We start from the raw sequence: 18196 nt of genomic DNA, 5'->3' as shown, positions 1-18196 counted from the left end.
CTTCAGAGAAGTGTGAGGTCACCCAGCAGCTGCATGTAGAGGAGCGGAGACGCGAACCCGGTACCCCAGATTACGAGTCCACCGCTCTTAACCAGTACACCACACTGGCTCACACTGGTAAGCCTTTCTCCCAGGGAAAAGGACCGCTTGGAGGGCAGGGTGTGTATTTTTTATTGGGACTGCAGTAGGTGGGGGTCAGGAGAAGGGTTGACTCCCTTTCTCACAATTCCAGCTGCAGCTGCTATTTCTTCAGGAACAGGAATGGGCAACTTTTTCCTCTCCCTGTTGGGGGCCCCGTCTGCCAGTGAGTGGGGGGCAGCATATATGGTGTGGCACCCCACTCTCTGCTTCCACACTAAGGCTTTCTCTCTCTGACTGCCACCCACTTCCCCCCTCCTCGTCACCTGCGTAAAATAAAGCTTAGGGCCACATGAATTTAGTCTGGGGGCCATCTGCGGTTGACAAGGTACACATCCCACCCCTGTTTTCCAACAGCCAAGATGAGTGAAGCACAGCAGTGTATTTCTCAAGTAGCTGCCTCTCATGCTCAGACAGGCCATGCACGGTCAGCCCTTTCCATGCTCAGGTTTCTAACATGTTTGATAATCTCTCGGAAACAGCTGAAGGGAAACAGAAGCACGGAAGGCGGTGGAGATAAGAGGAAGCAGCTGAAGGGGTGGGGAAGGAGGGCGACATGGTGGAGAGGCCCACAGAGCCACGTGACCCACACACACAGCAAACAGCCACATGGCAGCCAAGGCTGTTTTTGCTACTGAGCCCTGCAGTGAGCCTTCTTTGTCCCGGCTGAGAGTCTCAGGCAGAAAGGGGTCGTTTATTTCATTTCATTTTTTTATTTCATTTTATTGCTAAACCACGTGATGTTCAGCAATCTCTCAGCAGTGCACAAAACATAGGAACAGTTATCGTGGAAACAGATTACTGTCGTCCGCCTCATCTACTTCCGAAGATCCCATTAACTCAGCGGGTGGAGAGCTTTTTATCAGGCAAACTACCTGGGATCTGAGGCATTAGAAAACGTTGCTGCCTAATCCAGGTGTACTTCTCATCACACAATGTGTCAAGCACAGAAAACATAATTTGGCGAAGTAGGCCGCAACAATCCCAACACTAGTGAGGATTGCTTAAATATATATATACACTACAATATTAGAAATGTTTCCATCCCTCCACTTAAAAAAAATAGTAATTCCAAAGTGTTTCCCACCTACCAACGAGAAGGACTTTCCACTCAGTGTTCAGGAAAAGGAGAACAACTCCTTGCCTCTTGACCAGAAGTTTAGAAATACACGGCCAAGGGAAATGGAAGAGGCCCCGTACTGGCTGCTCTGCATCCTGATGCCTCATTGCCCTTTGAAAACCACGCGTGCAGGAGCCAGCACTTTGTGCAGAACCAAACAGTGACAAATATGGCTTCCGTCACAAATGTCTGAAGATTGAATTCATAGAAAATACCAAAACAACAATAGCACCATGGGTGGCCTGCCGCTGGCCTCAGCTACCCATCTGGCCACGAAGGGTGAGTGAAGACAATGTTCCTTTTCTTTGCCCAGCGAGAAAAGACGGCCTTCTCTGTGATGAAACGATGCCCACCATGGGGGGCTCTTTCATGGGTCAGGTACATCTTGCATTCATCTAGTTTGCCCTTTTCAAAGTAGTGGTAAGGCACAGTGGGCTGGCTTCCGTCTCTGCCAATCAAAGGACGACAAAAACACAGAAAATGAAAACCAGGTTGCTGCATGCTTAAAGCGCCCTGGACCACACCGTCTGGCAGGTTAAGAGCTGGGCTCCTCCCACTGTAAACCCATGAATCCTCCCATCTGCATTACTGCTGCTCTTGAAGGAAAAGGCTGCAGCTATTACAGAATGTGGCAGCTGCTGGGTTGCCCCTGGTCCTGAAAGGGGGTTGCCAGAGAGCTACTGGTCTAAACTCAAAGCTTGGGACTCAAGTACTTAAAAGAGCGCCTTCCCCCACACCAAGCATCTTGGACCCTGTGACTGGCAACTCTACAATTCCATGCATCTATGATTCTTTGGGGACCTTCTATCTCTGCAATTCTGTGATTCTGCAAGCCCTGCAGGTACCCCTTCCCCTGCAAGGCAGGAATCTCACACATGGCAGATGGCCATTCAACCAATGCTAATAAACCTTCAAGGAAGGAGAGTCCACACCCTCTGGAGCAGAGAAATAGCGTGTTGGGGGTGGGCAGAGGGGTTGTGGCCCCAGGTGCACATTTTTGAGGAGGTGCAATCAGGCACCCCATGACAGGCATAGAGCCCTGGCAACTGAGGCGCAGCGGAAGTTGGACTGGTCTAGTGGGCAGGTGGATGGAGACAGTGGGTGAGGAGCCTATTGGAGGTGGGCTCCATTCATCCTCTCTGCATGCACACCCCTGGTGTGTGCCCCCACCTCAGCTGCTTAATCCACCAGAGGGGCTCAACACTTGCCCTGTCCTGGATGCCGGCATCCTATGCTAAGCCACTGCTCCGGAGGGAGTCTGTTCCCCTTCTGAACAGCTGTCCCCCAGTCCCCCCAAAGCCCCGGGTTCAAGCCCTAGCATCTCCAGATAGGGGTGGGAATGTCCCCCATCTGAACAACTCACTGCCAGTCAGTGTCAACAATGCTGAGTTGACAGCCACCAGCCAAGAAGACGGTGCTTTACCTCAACTGTGAGAGGCAGCATGCCTCTGAATACCAGTTTGCTGGGAACTGCAAGAAGGGAGAACTGCCATTGCAATCAGTTCTTGCTTGTGGGGCTTCCCAAAAGCAACTGTGAGAACAGGGTGCATCTTTTTTTATTGCTGCTGAGCTGTTGGGCGAATCAGGTGTTTTGCAGGGTAGTGCGGTAGTGAAAGATGCGTCTTTTGCTGCTGCTGCGCTACCCCACAGACCACCTGATTAATCTGGCAGCATTTATTTTATTTTATTGCTGTGGGGCTGCCTGGTCTGCTGGAGGGGTAGGGGAAAAAATGGCACCTAGACATATTGTTTTGGCACCCACGACTTAGGTCCCAGGAACCACTTGGCCCCTAACATTCCTATTCCAGTTTCTAACACTGCTGGTAGGCTTGGGACAGAGGTGAAAGCTGTTTCCTGGTCCTTTTTCTTTTTATTCTGTTTTGTTATTAGTATGAAAAGTGGGGAATTCGTGGAAGGGAATTTGGGTCGACTTTAGAAAAAGGATTTAAGATTTAAGAATGAGCACTGATGTATAAATTTTGATGTTGTAAAACTGGTTTTTTAAATTGAATTAAATATAAAAAGGTTAAAAATTGGGGATAAGAACTTGTTGAATTAACAATTTGAATTGGAATATAAGAAGGGGAGGTGTGGGGAAGTCAGGGAAATATGTTATAGAAAAATAAGGACTGTAAACTGTATATGTTTTTCTCTTTTTCTTTTTTGTTTTTGGTTTTTTAATGTATTAAAATGGAAAATTCTTAATAAATATCTATTTAAAATAATAAAAAAGTTGTTTCCTGGTTCTTCTGGATCTCTCTGTGTCTTTTGATACCACTGACCATGGTATCCTTCTGGACCATCTAGGCAGGCTGGGAGCTGAGGGCACTGTCATAATAATAATAATAATAATAATAATAATAATAAATTTTATTTATATCCCGCCCTCCCCAGCCGAAGGGAGGGAATCAGGCTGTGCCCTGGCCAAAGGCCTGGTGGAACAGCTCTGTCTTGCAGGCCCTGCAGAAAGATGTCAAGTCCCACAGGGCCCTAGTCTCTTGTGACAGAGTGTTCCACCAGATTGGAGCCACAGCCGAAAAAGCCCTGGCTCTAGTTGAGGCCAGCCTAACCTCTCTGTGGCCTGGGACCTTCAAGATGTTTTTATTTGAAGACCGTAAGTTTCTCTGTGGGACATACCAGGAGAGGCGGTCCCGTAGGTACGAGGGTCCTAGGCCGTATAGGGCTTTAAAGGTTAAAACCAGCACCTTAAACCTGATCCTGTACTCCACTGGGAGCCAGTGCAGCTGGTATAGCACCGGGTGAATGTGATCTCGCAGTGAAGACCCCGTAAGGAGTCTCGCTGCAGCATTCTGCACCCGCTGGAGTTTCTGGGTCAGTCTCAAGGGCAGCCCCACGTAGAGCGAGTTACAATAATCCAGTCTGGAGGTGACCGTCGCGTGGATCACAGTGGCTAGGTCAGGGCGAGAGAGGTAAGGAGCCAACTGCTTAGCTTGGCGGAGATGGAAAAAGGCCGCCTTTGTTATAGCTGCAATCTGCGCCTCCATGGAAAGGGATGTCGAAGATTACACCCAAACTCTTAACGGACGGTGCTGGCACTAATTGCGCCCCCGCAAGAGATGGGAGTTGCCCCCCCCCCAATCCCATATCATCCCGTCCCAGCCACAGGACCTCTGTCTTCAAAGGATTTAGCTTCAACCGGCTCCCACGTAACCATCCAGCCTTTCATGCAGAAAGTGTCCAGAAAGTGGTTTGGGGATGAGTGTTCAGACCCTTTGGCGCTCACTTCTGTGATGCCTCAGGGTTCCATCTTCTCCCCCATGCATTTTAACATCTATATGAAACTGCCAGGAGAGATCATCAGGGGGTTCACCAATATGCAGATGATACTCAGCTCTACCTCTTATTTAAATTGGAACCAGTGCAGGGGTGAACGTCCTGTGTGGGTGTCTGTAGGCTGTTGTGGGGTGGATGGCAGTCAAAAGATTGAGACTGAATCCTGACAAGACAGAAGTATTGTTTCTGGGGGATGGGGGGGGATGGCAGGTGTGGGGGATTTGCTGGTCCTGAATAGGGTGACTGCTCCTAAAGGACCAGGTGTGCAGCCTAGGAATCAATATGGTCTCCCCATGGAGACAAAAGGTAAATTCTATGTCCAGGGCAGCTGTCTACCACCTCCCGCTTGCAGACTGTCTTGCCAGAGTGGTGCATGCTCTGGTTATCTCCAGCTTGGACTACTGAAATGCACTACCTTTGAAGGTGAATCAGAAACTACTGTAATCCAGAATGCGGCAGCTAGACTGGTGACTGGGAACAGTGTCCAGGACCATGAAACAAGGATCCTAAATGATCTTCACTGGCTCCCACTAAATTTCTGAGCAAAATTCAAAGTGTTGGTGCTGACCTTTAAAGCCCTAAATGGCCTTGGCCCTGTATACCTGAAGGAGTGTCTCTAGGCCAGACACTGAGGTCCACCTCCAAAGGCCTTCTGGTGGTTCCCTCACTACAAGAAGTGAAGTTACAGGGAACTAAGTAGAGGGGCTTCTCAGGGGTGGTTCCCACCCTGTGGAATGCACCCACCATCAGATGCCAAGGAGCTAGAAGACACCTGAAAGCAGCTCTGTATAGGGAAAATTTTAATGCTTAATGTTTTGTTGTTTTTGTATATGCTGGAAGCTGCCCAGAGTGGCTATGGCAACCCAGTCAGATGGGCGGGGTACAATTATTATGTTTATTATTACTCTTAAATAATGTGTGTGTATCTCTGCTTACATACTGTTTCATACCCCACCTCCCTGTGCCATACCTGCAATAGTTCTCGCTGACCATGCCAAAGACAAAGATCTGCTCACACAACTCCATCGCCAAAACCATTGTGAACCAGCCTGTGCTCAGGAAGGAGCCAGATTTCATCCTGTGGATTTGGGAGAGACAAGGCAAACACTAACATAGAGACAGGCAAATCTGTCAATTGCAGCTTCTCTCTGTTTCTCAATTTTCCGACTTTTAAAAAAAGTCACCATGAGAATTCATAGGGCTTTCAGTGTTGATTTCTCCAAACGTGCATATTTCTGTGTGCAATTCCGCCTGAAATGCACATTTTTTGCAAAGCATTCCCCCCCCCACCCAAAATGCGGCACATTTTGTATAGCATTTGTTCTGTGCGGAATCGTAAAGGGCTGGAGGATGACTCCTAGGCCACCAAAGCTCAAACCTCAGCTTGCTGTGCGGAAACCTAGAACTTACTGCATGCAGGGCAGATTAGACCAATTCATGGAGGACATGGCCACCAACAGCTACTAGCCACAATGGCTAGGCTCTGTCCACACTGTCAGAGGCAGTGTGCCCTGAACACCAATTGTTGGAATTACAAGCAGGGAGAGCTGGTGTTGTGTTTATGTCCTGCTTGTGGCCTTCCCATTGGGACATTGGGTTGACCAGTGACTCAGGATGCTGGGCTAGTGACTGTAGCTAGCCAGCAGTAAACTACACCGAGCACATTGGAGTTAACTCTTTATTAGCAAAACCAGGATCTGTCAGGCCTCATGAGCACAGCTACTCATATCCAGCAGGTCTTGCCCCCATGGAAATCAGTTGCCAAGACTGAAGGTCCCTGCCTCCCCACAGCTGCCTAAGTCCCTTCCTCTCTGCGGATTTTCCTAAGCAATTTGAGGCTGCACCTGTGAGAAGCCCACTTCTCCTCTGCCCTCTTCATGCCTCTCCTGGTTCTGGGAGACCAGGGTGGAGGAGGGCTTGTCACAACTGGAGATACCCATGCCTCTTCACCGGCCAGACTCATCTCTGCCTCTTGGCCTCTCTCCTCTCCTGCTTCAGCTTCTGCCTCTGATTCTGCACTGCTCTCTGCTGCACACTCTCCCTTCTCACTAAAGCCTGTTACCTCTTCTGCTTCTGACACCTCCTCCAGTCTTTCTCGGACCACTCATTGTCTTCCCACCACCAGTCCCTGGGCAAAGAATCTGAGCCTTCTTTTCGTGGTGGTTCCCCAGCTAGTTCCTCCCACCATTCCTCTGAGTCCAACCAGTCCATGACAGCTGGACATGCCCCCTTGGCTGGATCCAACGGGCTCTTCTTATATCCTTGGCAGATGTGCTTCACCATTATGGTCCCTGCCTGGTGATAACCCACTCTAGACACCTCTCACCTGTTCTTCCCTGTCTCCAGCAGGAAGAGCTCATCACAGTGCACCATCATCTGGTCAGTCAGCGTGTAGAGGTGCAGGCTCGGGTACATCTCCTTCACCTTTAGGAGGGTGCGGTAGACCAAGCCCACCTTCTCCCGGCTCATCAGCCTGGTGGGGCCCCAGATAACATAGATTGTGTCCCGGGACTGCTTGAAGAAATAGCTCTGGTTCCGCAAGAGCAAGGGGATGCTGGTATGAGAAACGACCCGGATGGTGCTCCTGCCGCCCACATCCTCCTCGTAGCCCTGGGTGGGGGCCTGGTTCATGCGCAGGACACACTCCTTCTCGTCAATCTCCTTCCCAGAACGCGAACCCAGCATCTGCCCAGAACTCGATACCACAGCACACTGGCGACATGGCACTCGGGCCAATGGCTAAAGGTAGAAGAGAATTGAGCCTGGAGGGAGCTTACAGAAGACCAGAGGCAGTGGCTAAGGCTACCCTTGCTGCACTGCTTCCTTTCCCCCATTAAATATAGGAACCAAACCAAAAGAGAAGACAGACGTTTTAAACAAAATTGGGTTTTGCCTCTACAAAGAGCACCCTCTTTTGGAAATTCAACATGCATCTGAAAACTGGACCAAGGAAAGGGAGGGGATTCCCCCATCCAGAGTGAGGGTAACACTTCCTGATCTCACTCTGAACTGGCTTCGTGACACTGACACACAGCCAGATCTAACTGGCTGTCTGGTAATGTGGTGTCATCATGTTCAGTGGGTAATATCCAATTGACTGGTGGCGCATTATGAGGCCAGCTGAAAAGAAAAGGCAGGAGAAAAAGGAGTCCTGCCAATTAGGCAACTAATAGCCCACAGGAAATGTGAACTGTGAGGAGTAGTAAACAGAGCAATTTTGTATGCTATTGAAGCATGATTTTCTTTTTGGTGAAAATTAAATTAATGCATCTTACTCTGGCATTTGACATCTGAGAGAGAGATATTTCAGGTCTCACGTCTCAGCCTATCCATGCCCTTTGGTTTTTATTCATTCAAGGTTTATACCGACATCCCAGGGAGAACTACGAAAACCCTTCGGGCAAGCAAGGGATTGTTTTGTTTTGTTTTTAAATTTCTATACTGCTTTATATTTTTAATAAAAATCTCAAAGTGGTTTACAGCATATTAAATCAATAAAACAATAGCCGGGCGATGTTCCTCCGGCCTCATGAGGAGCCTCTTCAGTGGGGCTGGTGAGTCTGGGCCCAGCCCCCTAGGCCAGGTGGAAAGGGCCTTGCAGAGAGCGGTCTCCATGCCCCACAGCTGGGCGATGTTCCTCCGGCCTCATGAGGAGCCTCTTCAGTGGGGCTGGTGAGTGTAGGCCATGCCCCCTAGGCCAGGTGGAAAGGGCCTTGCAGGGAGCGGCCTCCATGCCCCACAGCTGGGCGATGTTCCTCCGGCCTCATGAGGAGCCACTTCAGTGGGGCTGGTGAGTGTGGGCCTCAACCCCTAGGCCAGATGGAAAGGGCCTTGCAGGGAGCGGCCTCCATGCCCCACAGCCAGGCAATGTTCCTTCAGCCTCTTGAGGAGCCTCTTCAGTGGGGCTGGTGAGTGTGGGCCCTGCCCCTATGGCCAGGTAGAAGGGGCCTTGCAGGGAGCGGCCTCCATGCCCCACAGCCGGGTGATGTTCCTCCGGTCTCAAGAGGAGCCTCTTCAGTGGGGTTGGTGAGTGTGGGACCTGCCCCCTAGGCCAGGTGGAAAGGGCCTTGCAGGGAGCGGCCTCCATGCCCCACAGCTGGGCGATGTTCCTCCGGCCTCATGAGGAGCCACTTCAGTGGGGCTAGTGAGTCTGGGCCTCACCCCCTAGGCCAGATGGAAAGGGCCTTGCAGGGAGCGGCCTCCATGCCCCACAGCCAGGCGATGTTCCTCCGGTCTCATGAGGAGCCTCTTCAGTGGGGCTGGTGAGTGTGGGCCCTGCCCCCTAGGCCAGGTGGAAAGGGCCTTGCAGGGAGCGGCCTCCATGCCCCACAGCCGGGTGATGTTCCTCCGGTCTCAAGAGGAGCCTCTTCAGTGGGGTTGGTGAGTGTGGGCTCTGCCCCCTAGGACAGGTGGAAAGGGCCTTGCAGGGAGCGGCCTTCACGCCTCACAGCCGGGCGATGTTCCTCCGGCCTCATGAGGAGCCACTTCAGTGGGGCTGGTGAGTGTGGGCCTCAACCCCTAGGCCAGATGGAAAGGGCCTTGCAGGGAGCGGCCTCCATGCCCCACAGCCGGGCGATGTTCCTCCGGCCTCATGAGGAGCCTCTTCAGTGGGGCTGGTGAGTGTGGGCCCTGCCCCCTAGGCCAGGTGGAAAGGGTCTTGCAGGGAGCGGCCTCCATGCCCCACAGCCGGGCGATGTTCCTCCGGCCTCATGAGGAGCCTCTTCAGAGGGGCTGGTGAGAGTGGGCCCTGCCCCCTAGGCCAGGTGGAAAGGGCCTTGCAGGGAGCGGCCTCCATGCCCCACAGCCGGGCGATGTTCCTTCAGCCTCATGAGGAGCCTCTTCAGTGGGGCTGGTGAGTGTAGGCCATGCCCCCTAGGCCAGGTGGAAAGGGCCTTGCAGGGAGCGGCCTCCATGCCCCACAGCCGGGCGATGTTCCTTCAGCCTCATGAGGAGCCTCTTCAGTGGGGCTGGTGAGTCTGGGCCCTGCCCCTATGGCCAGGTAGAAGGGGCCTTGCAGGGAGCGGCCTTCACGCCCCACAGCCGGGTGATCTTCCTCCGGTCTCAACAGGAGCCTCTTCAGTGGGGCTGGTGAGTGTGGGCCCAGCCCCCTAGGCCAGGTGGAAGGGACCTTGCAGGGAGCGGCCTTCAGGCCTCACAGCCCACACTCACCAGCCCCACTGAAGAGGCTCCTCATGAGACCGGAGGAACATCGCCTGGCTGTGGGGCATGGAGGCCGCTCCCTGCAAGGCCCTGTCCTCTTGCCATAGGGGGCAGGGCCCACACTCACCAGCCCCACTGAAGAGGCCCCTCATGAGGCTGAAGGAACATCGCCCGGCTGTGGGGCATGGAGGCCGCTCCCTGCAAGACCCTTTCCACCTGGCCTAGGGGGCATGGCCTACACTCACCAGCCCCACTGAAGAGGCTCCTCATGAGGCTGAAGGAACATCGCCCGGCTGTGAGGCATGGAGGCTGCTCCCTGCAAGGCCCTTTCCACCTGGCCTAGGGGGCAGGGCCCACACTCACCAGCCCCACTGAAGAGGCTCCTCATGAGGCTGAAGGAACATCGCCCGGCTGTGGGGCATGGAGGCCGCTCTCTGCAAGCCCCTTCCACCTGTCCTAGGGGGCAGAGCCCACACTCACCAGCCCCACTGAAGAGGCTCCTCATGAGGCCGGAGGAACATCGCCCGGCTGTGGGGCATGGAGGCCGCTCCCTGCAAGGCCCTTTCCACCTGGCCTAGGTATTTGTATTATTTCTTCTATTTCTGATGTTCAGAATTAAATGTCATTGCTTATGCAGCTAAAACAGCACTATCCAGGCTCAAAGAGGAAGTGTCAGCAAACTTTTGGGGGTGGAGAGAGCCATAACTACAAAGAACTGTCACAAAAGGATTCAAGGTGGCGTGAAACCTACCAAACAGGTCTGGCCCCCGAAAAGGACTTACTGCTGGCTGTGGGGCAAGTAGGAATGGAGTGTCTGAAAGAAGGGAATGGCTGGCTGGAACCCTGAACAGGAGTGCTTCATAATGTAGATCCAAATGACCTTTACAGAAGTTTTTTGCATCCCTTTCTAAACCCTGAACATACTTGTCTGGGTCTCCACACAAGTGGAGGCAGAACAGTCTGTACTACTCCAGGTTTGTGGGGAGGAGGAAGTCACATTTCTGAATGCTCCCCACCCCATATGTTTTGCTTTTTTTAAAAAAAACACCCTGCAAGTAGAAAACAAGCACATAAGGGAGGAGGTAAAACCCTCCCCCTGCTTTTTGCTTATGGGGAGGGTTTCTTTTCTCTCTTCTTCATGGAGGATGAAAAGGACACCCCACAATGCAACCTGAATTGGTGCCTCTCAACTGACCAATGCCATGGTTTGACAATGGTCGCTTTCATAACTGGGAGGCTTGACTCACCTTCCCATCAGGGACGCTGATGTAACCCTCAAACTGGGCAGCTCCAGGACCAGCTGGCAGGACTCCTCCTTGCTCTTCCGGGTGATGGCAGCCAAGCCAACACAACGACAGACAGAAGTAAGGGCAAATCAAGATGTACAGGATGGAGCAGGCGCACAGGATGACCAGAGCTAAAAACAGCCGAGACTGAAGAAAAAGAGAGAGGAGAGTCTGAGCTTCCTCTTGGCAGGCAGAAAGGCAGATGCACATCATAGTCCGAGGGCCACATTCTCTTCTGGGCAACTTTCCAAGGGCCACAGGCCAGTAGCAGGTGAGCCCACAGGTAAAAGCGGGTGCAGCAACAACAACAACAATAATTTCATTATTTGTACTCTGTCCATCTGACTGGGTTGCCCCAGCCACTCTGGGCAAATGTTAAATTTTATGTTTGTACCATAGGCTAGTTTCTACACACTCCCCTCTCTAGTCTCTTTCCGCAAAAGCAGGAGACGCCACCAGAGTTGAAGGACATAAACACTCAAGCACAGTGCAAACAGCTTGGGGAGACGGGGCCTGGCTGAGGAGTGTGGCCCAGGGACAGTCCCAAGGGCCAGAGAGAGGGGGGCATTTAGCCCCCAGGTGCAAGGGTCCCCATCATTGCATTAGGCAGGGAGCGGTCTTTCAACTGAACCTCCTAACAGGGACTGAACCTGGGACTCTGCACATGCAAAGGTCGCACTCTGCTGCACAGCTGGGGTCCTGCTCTGTAGAAACCCTGGCACTCTAAGGACCCTGGGAAAGCAGCGCCACATAAATTGTCCTACAGGATGCTAAAAGACATTTGCCCAAGTGCATCTTGTAGAAATGACAGCAAACAGCTTGATGGCAAACAACTTTGCTGCAGGCAACCCCGAAGAAGTCAATTTGAACAAAGTCCACCTCACACCACTTTTCAGAAGAGGAGCAAGTTTGAGGTCTGGCAACTCGCCAAGAAGAAGGGCATTCCAAGGGCAGATCAAGTGAGGAAACAAATATACCAGAGTTGCCCCACATATCTGCCTATCAGGTTACTGGCAAGCCTGCAAGGGGACTGGAGAATTTCACTTCCACTTTTAGAATCAGAGAATCATAGAACTGGAGTGTTGGAAGGGATCCCGAGGGGCACCTAGTCCAACGCCTGCAATGGAGGGATCTTTTGCCCAAGTAGGCTAACCAAAGTTCCCTGCTGTGTCCAGACTCGGAGGGATGGGGGGAACTCTTCATTTTAAACCAATGATGGGGAACCTGTGGCCCTCCAGGTGTTGCCGGACTACAACTCCCATAAGCCCTAGCAAGCACAGTCAATTGACAGGGATGATGGAAGTCAGAGGTGGTTTTAGGGTAGTGCTGCAACAATGTTGTAAAATGGAGCACAAGGGCGGGGGCGAGTCCGAATTTTACTGTCACACAGGGCACTTCTGAAATTTGAAAGCCCCAAGTCTGCCACTGTGGAAGTCGTAGTTTCCCAGAAAAAAACACGGTTCTCCATTTCCAGAGATATGGAGGATTTATATTTCTTTCTAGAGAACCTTTCAGAGGCAAGCATGCCAGTGATTTTTGGGTGGGGGGCAGAGGCAAAAAGTGAGCAGAGCAATGAATGCAAATGTTTACTTTTGTATGGTAGTTGAGATTCTCTACATTCCCCTCTACTGTCCATGCGGAAAAGTATAAGAGGCAGTGTTTGCGGACACCTCGTATCCAAGCAAAAGCAAAAGGAGGGTATGAAGTTGGGGCAGTGAGGTGTGTGGCTTGGGGAGAATCCAGGAGGCCAGGTAGAGAGGTTTGGAAGGCCCTATCATGCCTTGATTCCACACACCTGGCTTAAACGATGGTTAGTTCAAACAAGCCAGGATCAAACTGTGGCTTAAGAACCACTAAGCAACATTCTGAGTTTTGACTTAATGCGGAGATGGGCTCAGTATAAAAGCAGTTGACTAGCTCACTGGGTAGAGCCTGAGACTCTTAATCTCAGGGCCACGGGTTCGAGTTGCACCTTGGGCAAAAGAGTCCTGCGTTGCAGAGGGTTGGAGTAGATGACCCTTGTGGTTCCTCCCAGCTCTGAAATTCTATGGGTCTATGAGATATTAATTGGTCAACCTCTTTATCTTGTCCAGGGCAATTTACAGCCAAATATTTCCAAATGATTTACTTGCAGTCACACTAAAGAACGAGGGGCAAGCGCCACAGGCTAAGGTTTGCGCACACCATGCTACAGCACAGTAATAGTCTCTGGACTCCAATTCCCATTAGCCCCAGCATGTCCCAATGGTCAATGAACCTGGGAGCTGGGGTCTAACACCACCTTCCAAAGGGCCACAGGTTAGCCACCCATGGTTTAGGCTGTATCTGAACAGGGCATTCAACTCAGCCTTACATCGGCTGCTCTGCACCAAACCTCTGTCCCACTCAGACTTCACAGGTCTGCCGATAGTTCCACCTGCCCTTTTTTCCATGAGCTAAGTGGATGGCGATCACTGTGCTCTTAAGAGGCTTGTTTTAGATGCCATAATTGGCTTAGGCCTGCATGGCGCGAGATCTAACTGCAAAGAAGCTTAAAAGAAACAGAGCTTTGGTTTAACTGGTTGCAGGTTAAATTCCTCCCCACACATGGAACAGAATTAGGTATGTGCCCACAACAGGTTTTGGGGAGCAAGGAGGTTGAGCTTAAGGCTACGCTGGGTCTAAAAGAAACCATTATGGATGGGGCAGGTGCTGTAGCTCAGCAACAGAGGATCAGATTTGCATGCAGAAGTTCTCAGGTTCAATTGCTGGCATTTCCCAGTATGCCTCAAGCAATCCTCAAGCAAAGGATTCCTATGTTCCTCAAGGCCAAATGTTGCTGGACTAAAGTCCCCATCTTCAGGGGGAACAGCCATAGCTTCAGTGTCAGAGAATTAGCTTGGCATGCAGATGCCCCAAGTTCAGCCCTTTGCTGAGAACCACAAGGACTAGAATCTTACTTTATCTTTAGGTGAAGAACAACAGCTCAGTAGCAGAGTGTATATTTTGCAAGCAGATGGTCCCCAGTCCAATCCCTGGCATCTCACAGAAAGTGCTGGGAAACAACTCCTGTCTGAAATCCTGGAGAGCCCTTGCCTGCCAGCCTGTAGACAAACAATCTGACTTGACTTAAGGCAGGTTCCTCTGTTACTAAAGCAGCTGCATCTGCTGGGCAAAAGGAACCCAAGAGGCAGCGTTCTGAAAGCAAGCAACCCCCAGGGAAGGTGTGCTATGCCAGTCAAATGAGCAGAAGGCAAGGAGGCACGTGAGGAATGTTAAATGGAAGGAATATTCCCATGGTGAAAGGAGCGTATGAGTGCAAGCTCAGATCCCATACACACCTTCTCCCCAATTGCATACTTACAAACAACTGCATCCTTTTAAGGTCTTATCAGCCATGTATCTGCTTTGGGCCTTGAGGACAATGCCCTGAAAAAAATAAAACCGATTGTTTGAGAGACTGCTTCTTAGGACATCTCCACCACATGAAGACATTTGAAAAAGAAAGAGGAAAAGTGGAAGGAGTGCTGCAGACCATTTTTCATACTTGGATATTATCCTTTGTGCTGGGCATGGTCAGTTCAATGGAAGTGAAGTCCAATACACTTTATGGCACTGTTTTTGTCTGTATGTGTGTTCAGTGGGTGTGGTGGGAAGACTGTTTCATCAAACCCGTGAGCTTATGGCCCTCCATATTTTGTTGGACCACAATTCCTCATCATCCCTGACCATTGGCCAGGCAGCCTAGTACCCCATCCCTCCTGTGCAGGTAGAAAATGCTGCAAGACCTTCCAGGTGGGAAGGGGGAGAACAAATATCCAGGAGGACCTATGAAACTAGATTCAGGAGAAGGGGAAATGCCGCTGAGATTTGTAGGGTGGAAGGGATCCAAATACAGTCATACCTTGGGATAAATACGCTTCAGATTGAGCGCTTTTGGGTTGTGCTCTGCGGCAACCCGGAAGTAACGGAGCGCGTTAACTCCGGGTTTTGCCGCTCGCACATGCGCAGACGGTCAAAATGAGATGACACACATGTGTGGAAGCAGTGAAATGCGACCTGCGCGGACGTGCTGTCGCGTTTTACGTTCTGTTCAGGATGCGAATGGAACGGATCCCATTCGCATCCCAGGGTACCACTGTAATATGTGCAGACAGAGTCAACTAATTCTACTTTTGTCCCCATCCACCTCCCTGCTGAGACTAAGGAGGGAGGCAGTGTGGCCACCCATCCCCAAAATAGCAATATAGTTTGTGTCTCTGCTTTGCCCCAATTTAAAACTAAGCCAGAACTTTCAGAACTTGTCATGTTGGTGACACCCTTTTTAGACATGCCTCATTTCATGAGACTGTAATTTAGTTTTACTACCAAACTGGAGGTTAAACTAACCCCAGGAGGAGCACAGGCTTTACTTGCAGAAGATTCTAGAGGTGTAGTATATGTGCATATGTATGTCCCTTCCAGCACTTTTATGATTCTATGATTCTATTATCTCAGCTACATTGCTCTTAGAACAGTTCACTTGTCCTGGGATGCAAGAAGGAAAAGCACTCACAGTGGAAATGGTATTACTTTCTATTTTGTTCTCTTCCTGCCACTTGATCACAACACCTGCCTTTTTAACACCTCTCTTCGGCATCACTGATACCGTTTTATTTCAGGCTCTGTGAAGTTTTGGCAATTTGGCCAGTTTCAGCTTCTGTAGTGTTGTTGGATCAGTCACAGGAGTTTTTCCTTGTCTGTGGTGGACTTTACAACTAGATTCTTGCTGCTTTGTGATGGGTTGGACTTTTTGATTTCATTATTTTACTGAGTGCTTCAGGTCTGCTCTTCTTACCATACATGTTGGACTTGAGAATACTGTATTTCTATCAGGCAACTCAAAAACTGAGTTAAATAAACAAGTAAAATTTTATAATAATGAGAATAACTGACAACAATACCGTAATTAAAATAAAAAATTAAAATACTGCGGGTCCCTTCCAACTGTTAAGTCACACTCCACAGAAGACTCACTGAAATTAAATGGCATGACTAGCTTAGATCCATTAGGACTATTTTGAATAGGGTTTAGTTGGATACATCACCATCACACACACACACGACCATTTTTGGACAAACCACATGCCCAAATATGTAATCTTAGCCGGATACCGCGGGGGCACAGTTGATCAAAGAGGAGGAGGGCGTTCTGCACATGCTCAACAGCACATTCATCATACCTGCTCTGTACCTGAACTCAAGGAGGGGCGGGAGCGATGGGTGGTCTTCCTTCCACACGTAAAAGCAAGACTTGGGCTGGGAGCCCTTTTGCTGCTCCGGCTTCCCCGGCTCCAATTCAGACCGCTGACTTCATGAAGCTGGACGAGAGCGGAGGCGCAAGAGGAATTGGGGCCCCCGCTGCTATTTCGGTGACTCGGTCTGGGAGGAGGAGACGTGCACGACTCCCACAGCGCTGCAGGGGGCCGGGAGGAGAGGCGCGCATGGCCCCCCGAGGGCGGCCGCTTGGCGAGGAGGTATCCTTCCCAAGGCGCGCTCTGCAACTAGACTTTGATGTGCCAAAAGGCGCGGCGGGAGGCGGAGGCGGCGACTGGGACTTCCCAGCCTAGCTGTTTGCTCGCGGGTTCCGAGGAATGGGCCTCGCCCGGCGTTTCGCAGCCTCAGCCGAGGTCTGCGCGCAACGCGGCCGCACGCTCTCCAAAAGCGCAACGCTGCGCGCAACCGCTCGGCCAGCTGGTGCTCTGCTTCCTTCCTTAGCTGATTGCGACTCCGCCCTTTCCCCTCCCAGCGCCGGAGGGTTCGCCGGAGGGTTTCCCTTTCGCAGCGCGCGGGAAACAATTCCAGGCCGGTTACCTTGTGCCGAAAAGCACCGCCTCTCCTTCCAGCTCAGGCCCGGGCCGCCGGCTCCCCGAATAATGGATAGGTTCTCTAGGCCAGGGTTTCATGAAAAGAGGGTTCTTCCTATTCCTAGCCAGTGGCGTAGCGTGGGGGGTGCAGGGGGGCCGGCCGCACCGGGCGCAACATCTGGGGGTTAGGGTTAGGGGGCGCAAATCCACGGGTTAGGGGGCGCAAATCCACGGGCTAGGGGGCGCAAATTACTTGCTTTGCCCCGGGTGCTGACAACCCACGCTACGCCACTGTTCCTAGCTAAAGATGTTCCACCTCGGTCCTTTGGGGTGGGGGGAACAAAATGAAAGAAAAAATGGAAGGGGAAAAGCTTGTGCTTCTGCGCCCCTTCATAGGGGCTGCGATCCAAAACGCAGCTTACAATTGGGAATCTGCCCTCGGAAATCCCTGCCCCCGAGGAAGCGCATTGCAGAGCCCTGACCCAAGAGCAAGGGCAACCTTCGGCAAGCCTCGTCTGTGCGGGTCGTTTGGCGCTGTTGCCCTTCTAGCTCAGATGCATTGGTGTCTGATCCATTAGAGCCAGTGGCTTCCTGCCAGTCCTCCTACTTAGAACCACCACTGGGGTGGTCCTGGCTTTCAGCTTCCCCTGCCTTAGCCTCAGTGTTGCTAGGAGGGTGGGCACAAAACTTGAATTACACAGACCCTGCTTGTCCTTGGCTCTGGCGCCAGCCACTGTTGGTTCCCCCTGTCTTCTGCTCTACCAGCCCCAACAGGCAGCAGCCACCAAGGCCTACAAAGCCCAAAGTGGGCAGGTGTTCCTACGGTTGGAGCTACTACTCAAACTATTGACCAGGACTGCTGTGAACATTTTTTGGTCTTGATTCAGAAGATTAAGAAGGCAAAAGGAATTGAAATCATTAATTTCTTTTATCTGGGTTTGGGAATTAATCCAATACAAAAATGTTTCCCTGTACCCGGCACATCAACACCTCTTCATATTGTGTTAAATAATATTTCCAATTTCGGAATTGAAAAGTCTTTGATTTTTATTTTTATTTTAAAAAATAAAAGCAAGAAAGACAATTTTCTACCTAGAAAAATTCCTTCCAGTAGCACCTTAAAGACCAACTAAGTTAGTTCTTGGTATGAGCTTTCGTGTGCATGCACACTTCTTCAGATACGAAGTGTGGGTATCTGAATAAGGTATCTGTAATTTTCTACCTGTGATCCCTTGGGAGATGTTTGTTGATGGTGCCACTTTCAATTACAACTGGGTAGAAATTATGGGAGGAACAAGAACATCTTATTATAGGGAAAGGGAAGAGCATAGACACACACACACCCCAAGAAAAACTGGCTATGGGAGGCTCAA

The 18196-nt window shown here is 51.1% G+C and overlaps 1 protein-coding gene across 2 annotated transcripts; it reads right to left on the bottom strand.

Annotated features, from left to right (window-relative positions):
• Positions 1-831: 831 nt before the first annotated feature.
• ST6GALNAC4 (ST6 N-acetylgalactosaminide alpha-2,6-sialyltransferase 4) lies at positions 832-17738 on the bottom strand. 2 transcript variants are annotated; one of them, XM_082209008.1, is made up of 7 exons: positions 17111-17738; positions 16211-16934; positions 14342-14406; positions 10960-11145; positions 6879-7291; positions 5523-5630; positions 832-1706 (listed from the first exon to the last, which is right to left on the bottom strand). In XM_082209008.1, exons 3-7 carry the CDS (start codon positions 14351-14353, stop codon positions 1517-1519), a joined length of 909 nt encoding a protein of 302 aa, XP_082065134.1. In that variant the 5' UTR covers positions 14354-14406; positions 16211-16934; positions 17111-17738; the 3' UTR covers positions 832-1516. The 2 variants fall into 2 exon arrangements, with proteins under 2 accessions (XP_082065134.1, XP_082065133.1); XM_082209007.1 differs by having other exon boundaries at positions 16200-16934; positions 17111-17737.
• Positions 17739-18196: the final 458 nt, after the last annotated feature.

The sequence above is a fragment of the Podarcis vaucheri genome, assembly GCF_965113315.1.
Source record: "Podarcis vaucheri genome assembly, chromosome: Z".
In the NCBI taxonomy this organism is placed as follows: Eukaryota; Metazoa; Chordata; class Lepidosauria; order Squamata; family Lacertidae; genus Podarcis; species Podarcis vaucheri.
This window is presented reverse-complemented; position numbering and strand designations above follow the sequence as displayed.